This window comes from Lactuca serriola, chromosome 4 (genome assembly GCF_051521515.1).
Source record: "Lactuca serriola cultivar US96UC23 chromosome 4, Lser_US96UC23_V15, whole genome shotgun sequence".
In the NCBI taxonomy this organism is placed as follows: Eukaryota; Viridiplantae; Streptophyta; class Magnoliopsida; order Asterales; family Asteraceae; genus Lactuca; species Lactuca serriola.
Window position 1 is genome coordinate 80677818 of NC_136411.1, and position 22616 is coordinate 80700433.

The 22616-nt window shown below is 32.7% G+C and overlaps 3 protein-coding genes across 3 annotated transcripts; 1 reads left to right on the forward strand and 2 right to left on the reverse strand.

The window, feature by feature from the left end:
• Nucleotides 1–1610: 1610 nt before the first annotated feature.
• Nucleotides 1611–4364, reverse strand: LOC145101992 (uncharacterized). Its single transcript, XM_079039305.1, has 11 exons — nt 4204–4364; nt 3789–4080; nt 3497–3575; nt 3299–3393; nt 3061–3165; nt 2860–2939; nt 2676–2766; nt 2497–2604; nt 2302–2388; nt 2151–2219; nt 1611–2019 (listed from the first exon to the last, which is right to left on the reverse strand). Exons 2-11 carry the CDS (start codon nt 4041–4043, stop codon nt 1867–1869), a joined length of 1122 nt encoding a protein of 373 aa, XP_078895431.1. The 5' UTR covers nt 4044–4080; nt 4204–4364; the 3' UTR covers nt 1611–1866.
• Nucleotides 4365–8697: 4333 nt separating this feature from the next.
• Nucleotides 8698–11255, reverse strand: LOC145101993 (protein IQ-DOMAIN 10-like). The gene is made up of 6 exons (XM_079039306.1): nt 11120–11255; nt 10473–10571; nt 10180–10344; nt 9713–9925; nt 9453–9566; nt 8698–9244 (listed from the first exon to the last, which is right to left on the reverse strand). Exons 2-6 carry the CDS (start codon nt 10545–10547, stop codon nt 8951–8953), a joined length of 861 nt encoding a protein of 286 aa, XP_078895432.1. The 5' UTR covers nt 10548–10571; nt 11120–11255; the 3' UTR covers nt 8698–8950.
• A 3227-nt stretch (nt 11256–14482) lies between these two features.
• Nucleotides 14483–14906, forward strand: LOC145098549 (uncharacterized). Its single transcript, XM_079036180.1, has 2 exons — nt 14483–14638; nt 14745–14906. The coding sequence occupies exons 1-2, from the start codon at nt 14483–14485 to the stop codon at nt 14904–14906; spliced, it is 318 nt and encodes a 105-aa protein (XP_078892306.1).
• The last annotated feature ends 7710 nt before the right edge of the window (nt 14907–22616 follow it).

The following is a 22616-nucleotide window of genomic DNA, read 5'->3' on the forward strand; positions in this document are numbered from 1 at the left end:
AAAATATAAGTTTGAATAGAATACAATTGAAATAAAGAATAAGTATACAATATATAAAAATAGCAAAAGAGATAATCATTGTAAGTGAATAACATGCTAGTGGGCTGAAATATTTGTTTATTTATCACAATTATAACTGAACATTCATTTATTTTTAATTACAACTATTTGATATAATGTAAAGTGGAGTTTTAAAATTTTGGGATGAGAGGGTGAATGGTTCTAATATTTAAAATTTAATATGGTGATTGAGATCAAGGAAATAAGGGTGATTTTTTATTTTTAAACCGTCATGTAAGAAAACTTATAAACTTTGAGTTATTTATGTTTAGTTCTATTAATTTTTTTCCATAAAGTAGACATTTGATTTGTTATTATTATTATTCAAAAGTGCCACTAATTAGGTGTGCAAAAGGAATTAACTTGAATGTTTTAGCTTGAAATTTTGGTGCAGACCTCTTAAATTATTAAGGGATGAGACCTTAAAAAAGAAGGGCGTATTCATCATTTTAAACCAAAAGCAAAGGGTATTTCCATCAAAAGATTAAAATTTTAAGAACATGTTCACCAATTCCTCCAACTACTTTTCCCTTAAACAGAGCAACCAAGTACATTGCTATTAATTGTAAGAAAATGAAAGTGCATTGCAATAATAGGTAAGGAGTTGCTATTACATGTAAAAACTAAAGTATATTCCCTATATGGGTAAAAATAGTCAAGCCCATTGCTATTTCCTTCAATTTCTATCATGTAATAGATGTTCACATTATCCAACAAAGCAGCTCAATATTGCATGACAACTAAGTATCAGACATTAAGCAATTAAAATGTATTGTCCGCATATCTCAACCCGTCAACCCGTCTATTTCATAGGTAGGTTATGTGTTTAGGTTTGCGGGTCAACCTGCCAAATATATAGGATTTTAAAAAAATAGATTTAATATTTAATGATTAATTGGTATTTGCTTGGAGCATGCCCTAGAACTAGAAGGTTAGAATTGAGAATCTCAAATCAGTAACATCTTTTGTAGCTCGCAGTTCGTTTCGCTGCGTTCTCACCAGCTCACCCCTTCATCTCATCGGATACTTGACGCCGTCATCATAACGTCGTCATTGGATGTCTCCCTTCCTCGTTCCACAACCCACCATCGTTGGTGAAGAACACCACCTTCAATCAGTATGTTTGATTCCGATTTATTTCTTTAAAGTTATGCATTCTGACCCAAAATTGGTCTGCGAACCTGCAAACCTGTATAATTAAACGGGTGATGTGGGTTATGTACAGGTTGATATTTCCAACCCGCCAACTTGGATACATATATAGGTTGTGTTGGGTCAATTTATTCTAACCGCCAACCTGGCCCAATTATCACCCCTATTCAAAAGCCATGGTTGATTAGCTACAAAGGGGGGAAGCTATCATGAGCTTATGTGGCAAGTGAGAAGGGATTTCAGCATCATTTAATGATTTGTCTCCAACAAGGGAGCTTGTAATTAATGGGCATTGGGGGAGAATCAAGTGCAGCCCAAAAGTAGCCCAAAAGTATAGTACAACAATTTGGTAGATTTTTCAAAGCACAAAAAGGTTAACCATAGCAAATACAGTGACATAAAAGAAAAAATAAATATAATAAACAAAAAAGAAGAAAGTACATTCCCCAAAGCATGCAACATGCAATAAGAAGTGCAAACAAACCAGTTGTTTTATTAATTTGGGTACAAACTATAACAAACTGGCTCTAACCTAATCATTTATGAAATCCAAAGAGTCCACATTTCCAAATAAAACCGAGTATCAGATAGTTTAGGAACTTGTTAAAGAATCCTCATTCCGTTTATTGATACCATCTTCTTCTTCTGAATCATTCATTCATCCTTGGATGTGGATGTTGTTAAGTCACTCCTACTTTTACCTTTCTTCATTTTTGCTTTAAACCGAGATTTCAGTACAAGAGTCTGAACTGTATTTGCAAAATTCCCAACAGCCATAATTATCAGCAGAATCCCACACGTAACAACCTGCCCAAAAAAAAAATCTCTCAGGTTTCTGCAAAAAGGTTATTCTTCCATCAACCCCTGAGCTGAGCTGGCCCACACTCACCCTGTACTGCTTAAAAGCATCATGTGAAATGTAAATCAGGTATTCTTACCTGCCATTCAGAAATGACACCTACAACTGCAGTTTTTAGCAATAGCACACCTACATATGCTTCAAAAGCCTGTAATCACAAATAATAATAACAATAATTAAATTTCCACATTATTAAAATAGAATTGATTAGGAAATAAATAATAAATCACCTGCAAGACAAAGAGTATGGGCAATAATATCCATAATTGACCTTTTACTCCAGCAGTTTCCCCCCACACAACATCCATTCTTCTAGCCTACAATCACAACAAATACTTAGATTGATTTTTATTTACAAAAAAAAAAAAAAAAAAAAAAAAAAGAAAATTATATATATTCTCAAAATTTGATTTTAATAACACCACCTTCCCAAGTGCAATGCGTGTATAGAGTCTCTGTCTTTGGTATCTGTTTTGTAGAAGCATTGCTACACCTTGCATGATTGCCCATCTCAGAAACAATTGTATACCTTTCTGCAAAACATGTTGAATACACAAATGACGATTTTGTCCTCGAACCTAAAATGTATAAACAATATTTTAACCTGCTTTTGGGCACAATCAGGTTGCCTTTCTATCTCCCAAGTGAGGCTGATGAGTGCCATGGCCATAGCAAAATAGTGATGATATATCCACCTACACATCGTATCATTTATATATTCATAATGCATTGAAAAACTTCATTAGATTATATAAATAATAAATTCAAACCACACAATAGAACATTACCATGGACGTATATCGCTTCCATTAACTCTCAAAATATTTTCTCTTAAAGCTAATCCTGTGTATAGAAAGAGCAACCATGCCTGAAAAGGGCATAATCATTATGTTTTAGTAACATTTTTAGGGCTATTTTCAATGAAGAGAGCATTCATGTCTTTTCCACTGACAAAATATAAAATTATGGATGAAGAGATAAAAGTGTACCTGGTAAATCTGAACAGGTAAAGCAGGGAAACATCCATCCCAAAGACATGACCTTAACACCAGTAGCAATGAAGGAAAAAAGAGAAACAGATATGCAGTTCTATCCTGCCCATAATTCAATGGAAAATCATATAAGTGTAAAAATTAAACCAAACAAGAAAAAGGGTGATGCTTATGAGCAATAACTAGAACACTAGAAATACCTACAATATCTAATTAGGGGAAGAGAATTTCTTACTCTGAAACTATAGTATTCTTCTTTCACTTTCAATTGAACATCTTGTCTGTTAGCACGAACATTTATTGGACCAAGAAGCATCCTCAAAAATCTTCCTGTAACCCAATCAACAAACTGAGTTTGGAGGAAAAACTTATTACACACAAAAGGCCAGAAGCGAAATAGCTCAGCTTGTTTTAACTAATAAAAGCAACGCACCATGTGATTTGCAGGGAAGAAATGTGGCTGCATCTCCTTCCCCCAATGTAAAACTTGCTCTACTCAGCTCTTCAGCTAACTGTAAATGCCCGATTGAAAAAATCAGAACATTAAACACAAAAACGAAACAGATACCAGCAAGCCGTCGGTTTTTATGATTATATGATCATGGAAGAAGCGCTGTTTATACAATGATAACTTGAATTTTCAACATTGATACATATGTATTATTTGCTACCCTAAATTGATACAAATAAAATGCGCATGTAAATTGAAATCTGAGTGGGCTTACTTTTTCTGCATGTTTGGAATCTAAATTGCCTTTCTTGACGGAGGAACCAATGAACGTTCTTAACATTTTGATACTTGAATCGAGAGCTAGGGCTCGTTGGCGTAGCGATGATTCCTCCTGTGAATTTCTAGAAATTAAGGTCGACGCTGATTCCTGCAACTCTTTACTTTGTTCCACAAGCCTAGAAACTTCTTCAGCGACGTTTCTCTCCGACAAGCTATTATCACCGCCATCCCTGGCAGTAGAGTCGCCCATCTCGAACAGATCGATTGATGGATAATTCACCCAATTTCTACTTAACCATTTGCGCGAGTGAGTGTATAATTAATATGTAGGTTTGTGTGTATTTTCTTGTAAGTAACCAGATAAATAAGAGGGAAATAACGATAAAGGAGATGAAGTGGGGGAAACAAACATGCGGCTGGTTTCCGGCGAGGAAACGGCGATTTGTGGCGGCGAATATAGATACCGACGGTGGAATTGGCCCTCTTCCCGGTTGTGATTGTAGTGGTATATAGCAAACTTGCACCCACGTGCACCTCAGCTTGCTTTTAAACGATTCCTACACGCATATATCTCTTTTAATAAAACAATTGCTTACAAGGGCCATGATTTAACTCTTTTAAGTAGAGTAAAGCAAATTAATTCATAAAGATACTAAATTAAATATTCTTATTAAATGTTCGCTAAGTTTTCCATAATGGTAAAATACATTAAATAATATGCAATTTTATCACATATTGATGTTATTAATGAGTAATAGACTATTTTGTAAGGTGATGGGGGGTTTGCAAAATCTGATGGTTAATGATGATTGGTAATTTTAATAAAATAATTTTCTATGTCATTCAAATTTCAAAGTCCGTTGCTATTCTTTCGTGGGTTGGAATTATGTATTTGGAGTTCCATTTTCCCAAAGGTCAGATTGTTTTCGTTCGTTGTCTTGTTGTAAAACTTGTTTTGCATTGGTGCCTACTTCTTGTTGAATTTTCTTAATTTTTATAGCTTGTATTGTGTCATGTTTTTTTTTTTTTTTTTGTTGTTTGTAATCAGGACAGATCTTGAAGAATTAAATATTCTTAAAGACCCAGGACGAGCAAAAAAAAGAGTCCTTAACGTTATATATATATATATATATATATATATATATATATATATATATATATATATATATATATATATAGTCAAGATCAAATAAGAAGGAAATTTTTGGTAGGAAGGTAAGAAGTTTTTTTCTACATATTTTTTCTGCGAACAAACAAAATGAATCATAGATGATTCATTTGTAAGATGATTCACAAGAAAAAAATTCTCAAAAAAACATCTCGATGATTCATTTATACAATGATTTTGTTGTTATTCACTAAAATTGTCACAAAAGTGAATTTTTTCTTAATTTACTTAAAAATGAATCATAAAGATGTTTTTTTGGGAATTTTTTCTTATGAATCATCTTACAAATGAATCATTTAGTGATTTATTTCTTTTGTTCGTCAAAAAAATATGTAGAAAAAAACTTCTTACCTTCCTACCAAAAAAAATTTCTTACCGGATCTATATCCTATATATATATATATATATATATATATATATATATATATATATATATATATATATAAGAACAATAAATTTTGGATTATGTACACCTGCCCACTTTGTCTCTCCTCAACGCCTCCATGCTTGTAATTTTACGATTTTTTGTTTGTTTATTTTGTAAATTTAGCCTGACCGTGAAAAAAAAATTGTTTTTTGTCATAAAATAAAATTGCTTAAAAAATGATATCAAAAGTTAACCAACTAAAATTTTTTGTTCAAAAAATATTATTATTTAAATAGTATTTTATAAACAAATAGAAATAATTTATTACTCATTATTACATTTAAAGAACAATGATGTTTTATAAATAAAAAAAATGTATTTTTCTCATTAGTAACATTAACCCTTTATTTTATTGTTCTTATATTATACCATCGAACAAAAAGCATATGGTGCAATGGTAATGTTGAAAGTTTAAGTCTCTTTTTGGATGAAACGTGTAAATTTAGGAGTATTTTATTAACTGTGTGAGTTAGCCATTTTAAACTAATATTTGATACCAATTTAGGGTTCGAGTCTCACTTTTGTTTTGATATGTGATCATATTAGACTTGAGGAGGAAGATAAGAAAGAAGAACACAGAATATCAGGACTTGTAATGGTTTTTCTTAAACTTTGTTTTGTTACTAATGTTAGTTCCTCACGTGTGATCTAAAATTTGTGTTTATTTTAATTTTTGGAACCAAACTATTCTGCAAACTTTAAAGGGATAATGTTAGTGTATCCCATCAAACTCTTCATTTTTTGTCTAAAAGGTTCCCGATGTTATTTTTTGGCATTGTGGAGACATACAGTCCTTATTGACCTATTAAAAAAAGGTGTTAATCTTTTTCTTTTCCGATTTCACCGCTAAAAAAGATGACGTGTATATGGTACCATTGTGCTTTGGCTTTTGTAAAGTCATGCCTCAAAGAAGACCATAAATACTGTACTAATCTCTATGAAGGATCTAATTAAGGTTGCATCGACGTTGCTTTGCTTTTCCATTCTTGTGCCTTACCAACACAAGGTCATGTAAACCCTTTTATGAAGCTAGCGAAGCTTCTCTACTTTAATGGCTTTTGCATCACCTTCGTCAACACTGAATTCAAATACAACTGTCTCATCCACTCCGAAGGCCCGAAGTCCGTCGAAGGTTTACCGGATTTTCGCTCGAGACCATCCCAACGGCATGCACCACTCATATCGAGACACCATTCACGAACATATTGATGCTTTGTGACATGACCATAAAAACTTGTTTGATTCCGTTCAAGGAGTTGTTGCAGAAGTTAAACGTATCGACGAGAGTCTTACCATTCAATTGCGTCGTCGCAGATGTTGTGATGAGCTTTGTGATGAAAAATACTACAGATTTTGGGATTCCAAAGGTTCAATTCAAGTCTACTTCGATGTGTGCCTTCGTGGGTTGTCTGCATTGTCCTTTTCCACCTTCTCACAAACTTTCCTATATAATTATGCTTTAATATTTTTGCATTTTTTGTTAACTTTGAATCATTAAATCATTATGGATGTGACATCCACTTCCGATATTACAGTTCATTTTGTAGTATTAATGGGATGGCGGCGATGGTGGTGGTGGAAGTGGCGGCGGTGGTGGTGGGGATGACGGTGGCAAAATAGTGTTGGTGATGACAATGGTGGTGATGTTGATGACGAAGGAGGTGGTGGTGATGACGGCAGTGATAGTGTAGTAGAGTGTCGGTGATTATGGTAGTGGTGATGGGTGGATGGGTAGTTGCGTTTGTAGGGGTGGGGGTGTTGGGAATTGGGGGTGGGTCGGTAAGGGTGGAAGTGGGGTAGAAGGGGTAGCATGAGAGTGGATGTGTGTTTATATATATAAAAAAATTGGAATTAGAAAAATATAAGAAAAAATAATTATCAGTTTTCTAAAAAGAATTATGTTCTTTGTAAATTTGAGAAACGGAGAATATTTCAATTTTTGTGAAAATTTTAAAAATTGTAGAACTAAAAGTATTTTCAATATTCTCATTTTTCATAGAAATTTTTCCGAAAAACAATTTACTTTTCCGTAACTAAACATGCCATCATAGTTTCTAAAGTTTAATTTTCAAATTCATTATATATATATATATATATATATATATATATATATATATATATATATATATATATATATATATATATATATATATATATATATATAATAGAGACATTTTTGCTCAAACCATTTTCATTTAAACCTCTTCTTTTAACTAATATCACTCAAAAATCTTTTTAATAATGATTTAACCATTCAAAAGTTTTATAACTTATATATTTTGTTTAATAAACACTTAATCGAAAGTTTATAATAAAAAAACTAATTTTTTAAGGAGACGTTCATACAAAATTCGAAAACAAGTTTAAAGGTTTTCTTTGTTGGTACGAGCTCTTTTGATCAGTTTTTGAGGCATGTGATTATGTTAGAATTTTTAATTTATAAGATTGTTATATATCAATTCTTTTTTTCTTGGTTTTAGTATTATTTTAATACAAACGTTGTATGTCGTCATTGAACCGTTAATATAAATTAAATTATATACATGTTATCGATCATATGTTATATGGTGATGTGTATAATATCTAATTAAATATGCTATATATGATTTTTTGTTTATGTTGCTGTTTCAAATAAATAATTAATTAAAAATCATTGATATGTCATATTTTCAATGTAACTCTTTTTTGAGATAAAAATGTTATATTAATATGATGATTATTTGTTTTATGTTATTGCTTCAAATAAATAATTAATTAAAAATCATTGATATGTCATATTTTCCATGCAAGTCTTTTTTCAGATAAAATTGTCTATCTTATCAGGTTATACTAATCTTGTGCAACAGGCATATACATAGTATATATTTAATTGATAACCGGTTTGATTGGTTAAAAAATGGTTGGAATTCTCATAAGATGATTTGATTTATTTATTATGTGTGCTAATTTATTTCAATTGGTTTTAACTTTATTTTTCTAATTTTCTATTAATAAAAAAATAATAATATCATTATTACTATTATCATCAACATCAACAAGAAAGATATCATTTTGAGTTTCTGATAATTAGTTGATATTTTACAACGTTAAGCTTTATATAAACCAACAAACTGCCCTACAAAGTTATGCAAATAACGAAAAAAGGTGTTTTGAAAATAATAGTACATACGCAAGCCAAATTGGAATAAATTCAAATATTCCTGGTTTATTCCGAACTTTGCCACCTCCTTGAGTTTGATACTTTGATTCCATACTTATGCACCCTAAGTTCAGCCCAAAAGGCATTCTTAAACTTATTTACAACATAAATTACAAATAACTCAATAATACATCACAAAATATTCATAAATTCCAAAGAGAGTGCGTACTTATTTTTCCACTTCATGTCAACAAACACTCCTCTATCACACCACTCCACACCAAACAAAAAGAATGTAAAATTTTCAACCATCTTTTCTAACCTTTTCCATCATAATAACAACATCACTCCCGCAACTGATGAAGTGACATTCATTACCACAACTTAATAGCTGATTCTATTATATAATTCAACCGATTTGAGTTACTTTGTTGTTTGCTTTTCAAGCTTTGTTTTTGCATCTCCCACTTTAGCGGTTGACCCGTATGATAACCTTCGATTTCTCGATGCTTTCTTACCATTAGGTGAATTTGACTTTTTCATTGATGGCGATTTCTTAGTTGGTGGACTATTGACTTTCTTTGGAGTGGACCCCACTAGAGCTCGAGTTTCCCAAGGCCGAGCAGCAATCCATCTCTCCATCCAACTCCAACCCCAATTAGATGCCGCCACATCAGATTCATTTATGCCTAAATTTGAATTCGAATTTGCCCTCCACTACAAATAAATGGAAAGTTAGCAATGTGCTTTTCAAAGTTTCTAATTATAGCATATTACTATCATATCATATCTTATTAATGTTTTGTACTTTTACATATCTACCCATTATAGCAATGGTAAGTGGCTCCCTTTTGTATAGATCATCCCATTATTTAATTTGCTGACGTGGCATAATTAAGCTGACATGGATTTGATTTGAGTTTACCTGATGAGAAAAGGCGTATGCCATTGCTCGCTCACGCTTTACAGATGCTTCTTCTCTTTGTTTCATCCGTGCAAGAACCTCATCCATCGTACGAGAGCTCCCACTCCACTCCATCTGCAAAGTAAAATCAATTAGATTTTCATAGTGCAAAAAAGATTGAATCTTTTCATGGTAAATTATTGAATAAATAGCATGATTTGGCTTCTTTAATCAAATAAAAAAAATCGAGTTAAAATTTGCATTATCTCTAGATCACATACCTTAGCATCAAGCCTCAATTGATTCTCAAGCTTCTTCTGCTTGATCCCGCTGTCTTCCACCATAGCCAGTCTGCGAGTTCTTATCTGGGCTTGTATCTTGCTCCATGTTTGAAGATTTCTTAATGTATTCGAGGTTTGCTTTTTGCCAAAATCCCCTTCCATAAGCATCTGCAACTTTACTAATCGTTTCAAATTGCAGAAATACTTTCTCGCCTGAAAATATCACAACAAAAAAGTCAAACAAAAAAGTCAACCTGAAAAAAGATTCAAGATCATCAACAAATTGTGAAACTGATTACACTTCTACAAGATTACGTTCATATAAAGAATTTCTTTCTGACTCTTGACGTTAATTGACCAACTTTCGTATTATCATCATCACAAATGTAGAAGATTATGACTTTGGTTCACAAGATTTCCGCTAAAGGGCATTTTAGACTTTTACTAATCGCCAAATGTAAAAATACCTTAAACCCCCTAAACGCAGTTTGGATCCGTATTGCTGCTACATCCTCATCAGGCAGATTAACAGATACACGGCGTCCTTTAGCAACACCATTAACAATATTTTTTTGTTCCTCTTTAGATCGAGATTTCAAAATAAAACCATTTGTTTCTGGTAATGAATTATCCTGTAAAAATTGCAGTGTTAGAAAAGATATTCACAAGTAAAGAAGGTTAAAACTGTTAAATTCCATACAACATGGTTAGATTACGATAAAAATTGACGTATAAAATACTAATTTTATAAATTGCATACCTTTGTCTTGTTATTTTTTTGTTTCCTAGCTTTATTTGAGCTTATTATATTCTTCAACCAATCACTTGATCCCATGGTTGATGCTATACTTTGTGATTGCTGCAAGAGAAAATGGGAAATTACTTTCATGTATTTGTGTATTATATTACAAAACCATAAATAATCATACAAATTAGCATCTTATTTAAAACAAACACCATAATAATCAAGCAATTGAAGGTTCTTCAGATCTTTGACGAATACTAATAATCTAATATACAAAACCATAACAGCGTGCTATAAAATTAGCATCTTATTTTAAAAGTTACTTAAGTCAAAGCATCATCTGTTCAAGTAGACGAAATCATAACAAGTCAAAACACAAATCCCGAAATCATAATAAAAAGGGGAACTTTACTGCAGCAAATACTGTTGACTTTCAAAGTCAGAAAAATAAAACCCAATAACTGAGATATCAATGTAGAGAAAATCTTGGATAAATATCGGAATACCCACAAACAAAAACCAGAAAATGTTTATGTGCAACAAATTAAATTAACAAACACTAGTCGAATTACTTGAAAAGTCAACGCATCATACATTCAATAGAAGAAATCGAAGAACTTGTAGTAAAAGAAATTGAGAAGGCGTTCATGAGAGCGACATACCAGAGCAAAAAAAAAACTTCAAATTTGGATTCTGAATCAAGAAGTTCTTGAAAGAATATAAAGGAAGTGAGTGAGTGGTGATATTACGTTTGGGAAAGGGTAGTAATACAAATAGGAAGAATAATGAAGAAGGAAAGCAGAAAAAGAACAAAAAGGTGGGTGTGAAGAAACTGTGGATATCTTTGCCATGGCCCACAACTGTTCATCTTCTTCAAAGCTGTTAAATTTTATGAAAAAGACAACTCCTTTTGTCTCATTAAAAATGGAACATTTCCATTTTAAGATATTTTTATAAATTTTCTCAAGATTTTGATTTAAATAAAAGGTTTGTTTGTAGTACTAACATGAAACACAATGTCCTATACTCCTATTTCAAGCCCGTGTTCTAATGTTATAATGATTGTGTCTATTTTAAAGTTTTTCGTATATTTTGCAACATAAAATATTTAAATTTAATTGCATGAAAAAGTTATTGTTACTTTGATATCACATCACATAATTTTGATTTTGTTATTTTTAGGTCACAAGTTTCTCCTCCATATGTACGATTCCCTTATCTTAACATATTTTAGATATTGTTAATATTCATATATATTTTGTTAGATTATGTGTCAAAATGAGTTCAATGATGATTTATTATATCACCGGCAAGACTTATTGATATTATCTATATTACAAAAACTAATTTTAATAATTTTCTTTGGACTTAAAAGAGTATCATATCAAACAATTAAGTAAAAAAAGAATTAGAGAGGTTACACCAACAGGAAAACAAATAATTGACAATCATTGTGATGGCTTATATTTTCAATTGGCCGGGGTTTGTAATCAAAAGCACTGTGCAAAGAATCTTGATTATTATTGCGTGTGTTTGGTGATAGATACTTTTGATTAAAAATACGTTTATTATAAAAAGAAATATATCTTTTTGGAGAAAGGAAGCATTTCAAAATAATTTAATTATTTGTTACCAATCATTAGAGATTCTTAGAAAATGGATTATCTTCTGCGGTTCATATGCGTTGGTATTAATATGTATTTAGACCATATTTATTGATGAACTTTGATAACCGGATCATAAAGATGACATATTAAGATGAAACAGAAGAAAAATCGGGACTAATTGGGAGAAAATTAGGAAGGGACTAGAGAGAATTAATAATGTTTTTGGTTGGTGGGGTTGTATGAAGGCATCTTTCTGGTGTGTGTTTAGCAATGATTGTAAAGGGGTTATGTTTATTAAAAATATATATTTAATTTAGTTTATATATGTTTTAATATGAACATTTTTTTTAGTAAATCATATATATATATATATATATATATATATATATATATATATATATATATATATATATATATATATATATAAGCATCCATCATAGTTAAGAAAAGGTAAATATTTTTTTCTTTCTTTTTTAGAACGGCTGAAAAGGTAAATAGTTGACACATATCTTTGTTACGTGTAGCTGAAAAAGTAGAAGATGATAAATAAGTTCAGTTTTTCTTTGCCATGTCTTTTCCTGGAGCTTTGATTACTTATTAATAACTCCATAAAGTGTTAATGCAAAATTGCAAATCATGGTGAACATAAAACGTCTACGTATAGAAGATGTTTATGGTGATTTAAATGGTTTATGGGTATGTTTGGAATGTTATTTTGTTTGCTACAACCAAGCCTAGAACTGGCAAATATTATCTGATAAAAAGAAATCTCTCAATCTTATTTTTGGTTTTATAGTAGATATCATAATTGAAAAAAAAATACATTGGAGTGGTTTAGTTAAGGAACCAGCTTTGATTTTATGACTTGCAATTTTATTTTATTTTACAACTTGCTAGTTTGTTTTACAAAAGTTGTTCAAAAAAAGAGGCTTGGAGATTGACTTTTTTTATAAAATGGAAATGAAATCTTGTTTATTTTTTATTTTTGTAGATTTTTAAGTATCTCGATTGGTTGTGTAACAAAGGAAGGCTATTAGATAATATTTTTTAAACAAAAATTTTTTGTAGTGTTTCTTTTATGTAATTAGTGGTAGGTACTGCCCCTCCCTTATTGTGTGTGTCTCTCTGTATGTGAGAGAGAAACCAATGAAAAAGAAGTATAAACTATAAAGTATAAACCACAAGTGTATCATCAATTTGACAAAATATTTGAAGTCAATTTAGAACATAAGTTAATGCATGCCGGGTTTAGGCTTAGACAAGTGTTAAAGTTTGTGTAAGGATTTCAAATACGTAACTATGTTGTTATGTATGCCATTAGTTGTAAAAAAATCTTGGTGTTGACTTTTGTTGACCATTAGAAGATATCTTTTTCGATAAACGATAAATTTTAATATATATTTTCTTAGATATCACAATACAACGAGTGAAGTTTGACAACAATTTGCGCCGTTAAGTATTTTTGTATGGTAAAATCAATTCTTTTGAATACAACATTCATAGATATAGGGTATTTTGTGGTTAAAAAGTAATATCCGTTTAATAAGACTAAACTAATAAAAATATTTACTAATATAATTTTTGAATTCAATTGAATATATTTAATTTGTTAATTTAAATATGATGTTAAATAAAAGTTTAAATTAAGATATTAAATAACTTTGAAGACTAAATTTTATAATATTTAAAAAATTTAATAGGATATAAGTGTAAAACATAAATCAAAATGTCAAATTAACTAAAAATATCTAAAAGCTGTTTTTTTAATAATTAAAATTTTTCTACAAAAGTATTTATTTAAAAAAGATTAACAATAATAATATTTAAATAAAATGAAAACAAAAACTATATTATTTTGTTTTAGAAACAATGATTGATATTTGAAGTAATTAAGTATTATAATAGTTAAAACAACATTAACTCGAAAATTATATTTGATTTTATTTACATGCAACTAAAGATGACTATGGAACGAGATGAGATGATATCGGTGATCTCAGTCCATGCCCGATTATAAAATTATATTCCAAACTCGATCTCGTCCCATCGTGTCATCGGTTAGTAAATATTCATTGGATTTGTAGGTAAACACGCAGATAGAAGTTGCACAAAAAAAAGGAAACAGTGGGCATATCCCACATTTGATGCATGGGCTAATGGCACAAAAACCCTCAATTTTGCACAAAATTGACGGATTTGCCCAAAGTTCAAATTTAGGTCCATTTTTGCCTTGAACTTGCATTTATTGTGCCGTTTTTGCCAAGCAGCCGGTTTCCCTCTAATCAACCAGTTACCCACTTGCTTAGGTGGAAGATACTTGGCATTTATCATTTAATAACTCTTTCATAGACATCCTCGTGTGCAATTGATCCCTTCGACCCCCACAGGCCACAATTAGTCACAGACTACAACGGAAAAATGACAACTTCGTCTTCAAGATCAAGCTTTAATGGTGGTACAAGAATGAGGAACAAGAAGGTAATAAGATGCGACTGTGGTGATGTTTGTGGTGTATCAGTCTCACGAACACCTGATAATCCAGGACGAAAATTTTGGGGCTGCCCTAATTATCAGGTAAAAATCTATTTATTTTTGTACTAATTTCTCCCTAAAATTTTAGGGCTGCTCTAACTACCCAAAGAGGAACGTATGTTATAGAACCCTATTTTTTTTGTTGTAGGTGGAAGGAGGCAACTGTGGTTTTTTCAAATGGACGGATGAAGAACTAGGTCAAAATATGGAGATGTGTCATACAGAGGAGATCAAGCCATTGTTAGAAGTGATCATAGGGTTGTTAGTGGTTATATCGCTGATGCTAGGAATAGTAGTTATTAAGATGTAGTTTTGTTGGTTTTCCTGTATTAGTAATATATTAAGGATAATCAAGAATTGTTACATCTTTGTAATGTTTTTTTTAACGGCTGAATGTTACATGTTTGTAATGTATTAAGGGTATTAATGGTAATGTTATTAATGGTAGTTAATTGTTATCTCATGTATATGTTGCATGAATGGAAATACAATGAAAGTACATTGCATAAAAGGAATTGTACTAAAATACCCTTGGTTACATTCACAATGAAAGTAAACTTTGCATGAATGGAATTGCACCAATGTATTAAGGGTATTAATGGTAATGTTATTAATGGTGTTAATTGCTATCTTACTTTGCATATGGCTGAATGTTGCACTAATGGTATTAATGGAATTGCATGAGTGGAATTGCATGAAAGGTATTAATGGAATTGCACTAACTTGCATACGGTTGAATGTTGCATGTTTGTAATGTATTAAGGGTATTAATGGTAATGTTATTAATGGTAGTTAATTGCTATCACATGTATATGTTGCATGAATGGAAGTATAATCAAAGTACATTGCATAAAAGGAATTGTACTAAAATACCCTTGGTTACATTCACAATGAAAGTAAACTTTGCATGAGTGGAATTGCAATAACTTGCATAAAAGGAATTGCACTAATGAAAGTACATTGCTAATGCTTAACATGTACTAGAAAATAAAATAAAAACATCATGGTTACCATAATAGGGGGCATCCATTATAAACCTTAATATAAAGCATCCATTACATAAGTTTTACTATCATGTAGCAGCCATCCATTTTGTATACCAAAACATGTACCCAAAAGCCTAAACAATATCCAAAAAAGGCAAGCAATAATGTAACACTAAACAAATGGATGTATGCTGCAAGTAGTGGGTGTATATCAAAAACTAACCAAAAAGGGCTACCTATACAATTGCCCAATGATACCATCCCCACTTTTGCCCCCATATACCTAGGTAACTACTCCAAATCTACTGGATAGCTAGATGTGGAACCCCTTCCATCTTTGTCAAAACAAGGTTTCTTCAGCTTTTGCAGGATGATCCTTTCTGAGGGCTTTCTTGTCCTTCTAGGTGGTACATGACCTTCATCATCATCATCATTTCCCTCCATATCTGCTGCATCATCCTCACCAGCACCAGCACCATTACCCTCTCCATCACCCTTACCAGCACCATCACCATCAACCTCACCATCACCCTCACCTGCTACTTCATCAACATCATCACCTTCACCATGACCCTCATTTCCCTCCACACCATCATTTATAAGACCATCATCTTCATTTCCTTCCATCACACCATCAACATATGGAATATCCTCAACTTCATTCACATCCTGTTAATAAAAATTTGAAGAATACTTATTAATAAAAGATATAAACATGTTTGATACTAATGTTAGCAATTATAAAATGATGGAGTGAAACTAACCATCTCAACTGTTGGCATATCATCCAATTCAACTTTAACCCCTCTCAAGCTCTCTATTTCAGCCATGCTATATCCTGCTCCAAGTAGGTCTGCTACACTTTCTAGATCTATCATCACCATCTCTGGGAGAACATCACTTGCATTTCCTTCAGTGAATTCAGGTTCAGGATTACCCTCATTCTCAGACTGACTTTTTTCATCTGTACCTTTAAGAATAGCATCCATTGCATCTTCAACCTCATCAAGTTGTTTTGTCAGGTCAGGTTCAACTTCCTCAACACCTTTGTCATCATTAGCATGAAGAATACTTTGAATAATAGCATCCATTGCATCTTGGAATCCATCACTTTTCTGATAATTATCCTTTGGTTGGCTAAGAGAAGCTTCAAAAGTGCACATCATATCAACCAGACTGTCATCATCAATATCTTCATTGTCAAACAAATCCTTCACTTGTTCCTCACATCCCCTACCTTCAACATGACCATCTAAACCATCATTTTTGCTTTTAACAGATTTAGAACCTGATGCTTGATTTGGGTCAGAATGGACCTTTTTCCTTGGCCTTCCTTTCTTCTTTGGTGGCATAGGAACTGCTTCCTGCCTCTCTTTCCTAGGCCTTCCTTTCTTTTTTGGTGGCATAGGGACAGGTTCCTGCCTCTCGGACCTATCACATGATACTTGATTGGGTTCATCTTGTTCCTTCCTTGGCCTTCCTTTCTTCTTTGGTGGCATAGGGATAGGTTCCCTGGTTGCATTCTTGCATCCCTTCTGGTTATGGCCATACTCAAAGCACTTACCACACCTTACAGTTCTTGGGGTGTGTACTCTTCCATCATTTTCACTTACATGTCTCCTTCTATTGACCTTTGGCCTACCAGGCATTCTCCTTGACACTGGTGGCAAGGGCTTTATGTATTCAGTTTGAGGCCACAGATTTGAACCATTTACTGGACTAATGTTAGCAGAGTAACACTTAAGGAATTGTTCCTTGGAAAACATGACATCAATATACTCATCAGGTGTTTGATGGATGTAGTTGATGGTTGCAATTGCATGAACACATGGGATCCCAGCTAGATCCCATAACTTGCAGGTACAATGCCTTCCATCTAAATCCACCATGTAGCTATCACATCCTCTCCTTGCTTCAAACACATGTTGTTGACTATGAATTATTAACCAAAACCTACATCCACAAGTTACATGTTCAAGTGTTACCTAATGAAATTAAAACAAAAGTTACATGTTAAAGTGTTACCTCATGTTCTTCCCAAAAAGCTTCATCTTCTTTAACACTGCTAGACATATACGGGTATTCCATCTAGTGCTTTCCTCAATCATGTGAGCAAACCTATCCATGATGTATATCCTTATTTCTTCAAGCATTGTGATCAATGGTTTTTTCCTAGCATCCACAATGATGGAGTTGAAGCACTCTGATATACCATTCTCCACTGCCTCACATGCATACCCTGTACTCATGTAAGCTCTACACCATGTTTCGGGTTCTTTGGACATCAGATGCTCATATGCACCAGTATTGAGCTTTTTAATTTTGTCCATATGTCTCTTGAAATCACCTTCCACACAGCTCATAGCTGCAGCCCAAAACAGCTTCTTGAACTCCAACCCAGTGTAAGCTTTTCTAAAATTTGCATATATGTGTCGAGCACATTGCCTGTGCTCCACATGTGGCAATACATCTTTAACAGATTGCAGCAAACCCTATACAAAAACCAGCATACATGTAAGTATTTATAAGTAATTTGAAAAAGGATTAATATGTTATAAAGAAACTTACTTTATGTTGATCTGATATAACTACCAACCCCCTTCCATCAATAAGGTCTAGATCACCATTGAGTAGCTCAAGGAACCAAGTCCAGTTGGACTTATTTTCCACATCAACAACAGCCCAAGCAATTAGATAAACCTGGTTGTTGGCACCCATCTAGCCCAATTACTCTCCTACATCCTCTTTTCCAGCTAACACTTAGTGCTTTGAAACAAATGTAAAACCTGTGAAAATAATTCTTTCCATCTGGATTGGTTGTTACACCAACTTGACATGTGGACCCCGGGTTTGACCTTAACAATTCATGGGCATAATCCCATATCCTTGCATAATGCTCAGTGAGTTTACCTTCTATTAAATTTTTGGCCCATTTCCTTGCCCTTCTAACTTGTCCTATAGATACCACACACCTATACCTTTGTCTGATGTCGTCAATCATTTCCTGAAGTTTCATCTTTGGCTTATTTGCAATTTCAGTCACATAATGTCTTCCAATCCATTCAGGGGACACAATGGATCCAAACTTAAACTGCCTAGAACATTTATGATCACCATTCATAGCTTTGATCTGAAAAGATCTTTCTTTGTACATCCATGCAGCATAAATTCTGAAAGGGCATTTATTCTCTTCCTTCCTATTTCCACATCTAGCTACAATTCTTTGACTATCACATTTTTCAAAGTATATTCTATAGCCATGTGAGACTGCATAATTGGTGACACAAAACTTCAGTTGGGCAGGGGATTCAAAGATGTCACCAAGCTTTGGTACCATCTTGTCCCACTTGATGGTTGGGTCATGAATTCTATAGTTGTTTTTCAATACCTCCTGTTCATCTTCATCACTCTGCCAATCAGTAGCATGGTATACTTGTGCTCTGATTTCATCTGCCATACTAGAATTTCGTAGGTTTTCATCACTTAATAGAACATTTAGGAAGATATCCTTACATTTATCAAGTGAGGACACAAATTCTTCCTCTAGTTCGTGGTCCATGTAAATGTCGTGGAGTTCATAATCCATTTCAGTCAAGCCAGCAAATGGCTCATGTATGCCAGCAAAGGGGTCAGCGTACCCTTCGTCTGATGAAGCCATTACACCCTCCTGCATCAACACACTAACTTTAGGAACACATTTCAACAAATGTTGAATGTAAATGTAATTTCAGTCAACCTGTAAAAACCTTACCTTTCGAAGAAATGTTGAAGAACACTTTTAACCTAATCGTCTCCAAGAAAACCCTTTTTTTCTCTGTGTATAGAGTCGATGAAATGGGATAAGGTGAAGAGTGATCGGGTTATAGAGGGAGATGAGATGCGACAGTTTAACAACGTATCTAACGGAATTGGAGATTTTTACAAACGACGTTAATTAGCCTTCCACCTAAGCAAGTGGGTAACCGGTTGATTAGAGGGAAACCGGCTGCTTGGCAAAAACGGCACAATAAATGCAAGTTCAAGGCAAAAATGGACCTAAATTTGAACTTTGGGCAAATCCGTCAATTTTGTGCAAAATTGAGGGTTTTTGTGCCATTAGCCCTTGATGCATATATGGCCATGGGATTGAATTGAGATGCATATGGCTTAAAAAAGAAAAACCCACGTCTGCAACTTTGTTTTTGGTGTAAAGTAGGTATTATAAGGAAGGGGTATTTTTTGTTTTGTTGAATTAACTCAAAATGAGTGAATTCCCACTTTTTTAAGGGACAGTGGCATGTTTGTGTATATGTATACACAAAATTGAGAAACTTGAATTAACACCATTCTTTCAAGCAATTTTCAACGTTTTTTTTTGTTTGTTTTTTTTATATAGAAGTACATAATACAACTTCAAACATAAAAACACAAAAAATCTAAATTGTCAAATTAATACATCTTCAAACACAAAGACATAAAATATAAAACATCATCGTCGTCGTAGTCTTCATTCCTAATCGTAGTCATTGTTCTTTGGATTTGTTTTTCACCCTTCATGTCGTTGTGCAATGACTGCAATCTAACATTTTAAATAAATTTCTACCAGCTTGCGGCATCTCAAACAATTCAAATGCGATTGTACACTTCATCATGAATCAATTATTTAGATTTATCCAATGAGCGGTAACACAAAGGAACGAATCCGGTGAACTGTAAGGTGCCGTCTAAACATCACAAGTTAAATTTACATCGATTTCTAAAGCTTCAAATCCTCAAATCATTTCATTTTTTGCAAGTTTCCACATTTCAATACAATCGTGTCTAAGGGAAGTACGACTCACATGGTAATATCGCGGTTGGAGAGTATTTTGGATGAGTGAAGTCAATTGTTTGTTGTCGGGTCAAAAGGCAATCATTCTTGAATCACGAACTTCGTCATCCTATCTCGAACTTTAGCCGCTTACTAATTCCACAATGTAGTATCTTTCGTTATTGTTGTTTGATTATGCCCCGGCCCAAATTTCACCACGGGGCATCTCTTTGTCATATGAGTTTTCAATGTCGAATTCTCATCTTCATTGAAAAAAGAGCAACATTTCTTGCATCACGCTTTTCTTTGACCGTTCGACGTTATACATAAATCAAAATTGCCCCAAATAGCCTGATTTCTACTTGTTTATTTGATGCTAACAACGGTAACATAGTTTGATGAATCTCCAACACCAACGGAAGCTGAATCCATTGCTTAACTTGAGAGTGTTTTTTGATCTAAGGGAGGAGGGAGTCATTCCCTCCCAACCCACTACCACATCACTTTATCTTTTTTATTTTTCTTTATCTTTCCCAACCCACTCAACTCATTTAATTAAAAAAAATACAAAACAATCAAAGTAAAATTTTAATTAGCAATAGAGTTATCGTCGGTACCACTCCCGCTTCAACGGGTTGTTTAATTGGTTTCACTAACGAACTTCATCATCTCTCTCTACTTTCTCTCTCATTTTCTCTTGTACCATGTGTTTTAAATCTTGTATCTTAGTTGTTTTGTATTTTTTTTAATTAAATAGGTTGAATGAGTTCAAAAAGATAGGATTTCCGTGTATTGTGGTTTGGGAAAAATGAAGAAAAATAAAAGAGAAAAAGTGATGTGACAGTGAGCTCACTAGGTTGGGAGGGAATGATTCTCTCATCCCTAAGAAAGGTTTTTTGAGGTTTGGTTAAGCTAAACTTGAGAGCTAAACATCTAATATATATATATATATATATATATATATATATATATATATATATATATATATATATATATATATATATACTATAAGGAATAGTTAATACTTAATATGGACAAATAGGAGTCGAGCCTTACACACCCTCAAACGGCTACATAGCCGGTAAGAAAAAAAAAACGCTCGAAAAAACGGTTCATCAGACCAGTTCAGACGGAACCGGTTCCAAACCGGTCCCAACAATCAAAAACTCGAATTGGTACGATCTGCCGGTTCGGTCCAAGGTTGGACTGGTTCAGTGGTGAAGCGGTTTTCGGTTTGGACCGTGAACCGATGTTTTTGCCCACTTCTACACACAGGTATTAGCTTATCCCATTTATAAACTTAATTCCCGTATATAATCTTAAGAGGTTAAAGTTTATCTATTGAAATTTTCAATTAGAAAACTCTCAAAATCACATCAATAACTTTAATTTTTTAATAATTCCAATTTCTAACAACATTAACATGTTTAATCTCTAACAAAAGTTACATAAATACAACTATCGTCATAAAAGATTTATAATATCCAAATTTTATGATATACTCAACAATAATTTTCATGATCGTAAGTAAATAGTAATTATATAACAAACTTTTTATTTATAATATTACATGTAATATTTTAATATATTAGAAATCATATATACTAATAAGAAATATATATATATATATATATATATATATATATATATATATATATATATATATTATAAAAATATAAATGGTTCGGGAACAAATAAATGGAACGAGTAATCAGGTAGGTATAACCCTAATACCATAACCATCCTAAATCCATAAATTTTTTTGAAAATATCTCCTATCCGACCCCATAACCATCTACCTAGCTCACAGGTTTTGGGTTCGGTTTTTTCCATCAAGTTAGGGTATTTTTCCATCACAATGATGGATACCATTAAGATGACATGGTTATGATAAGATAACATATTATTTTAAATAATTACAATAGTTTATATAAAAATTACCATTATCATAGTTAATGACAATGACATTATTATTTTTCGGGACATATTTATCAATACGCATGTGTCGTACTTTATGTAGTTAAAAGTAGGAGCTAGGCTCATCACAACATGTATAATATAGATAAGCATGAACAACAATCACGAAGTTAAGAACAAAAATAGATATAAGTTTGAAGAATATAGATTTTTCAGCCGGGTTTGGATCAAATGCAATAGCACAAACAATGCTGATTGCTGTGCCATGGAAACATACACGAGGAGAAGTGTCGTGAATTAAGATAATGAAGCCACTAGAACCAGTCAG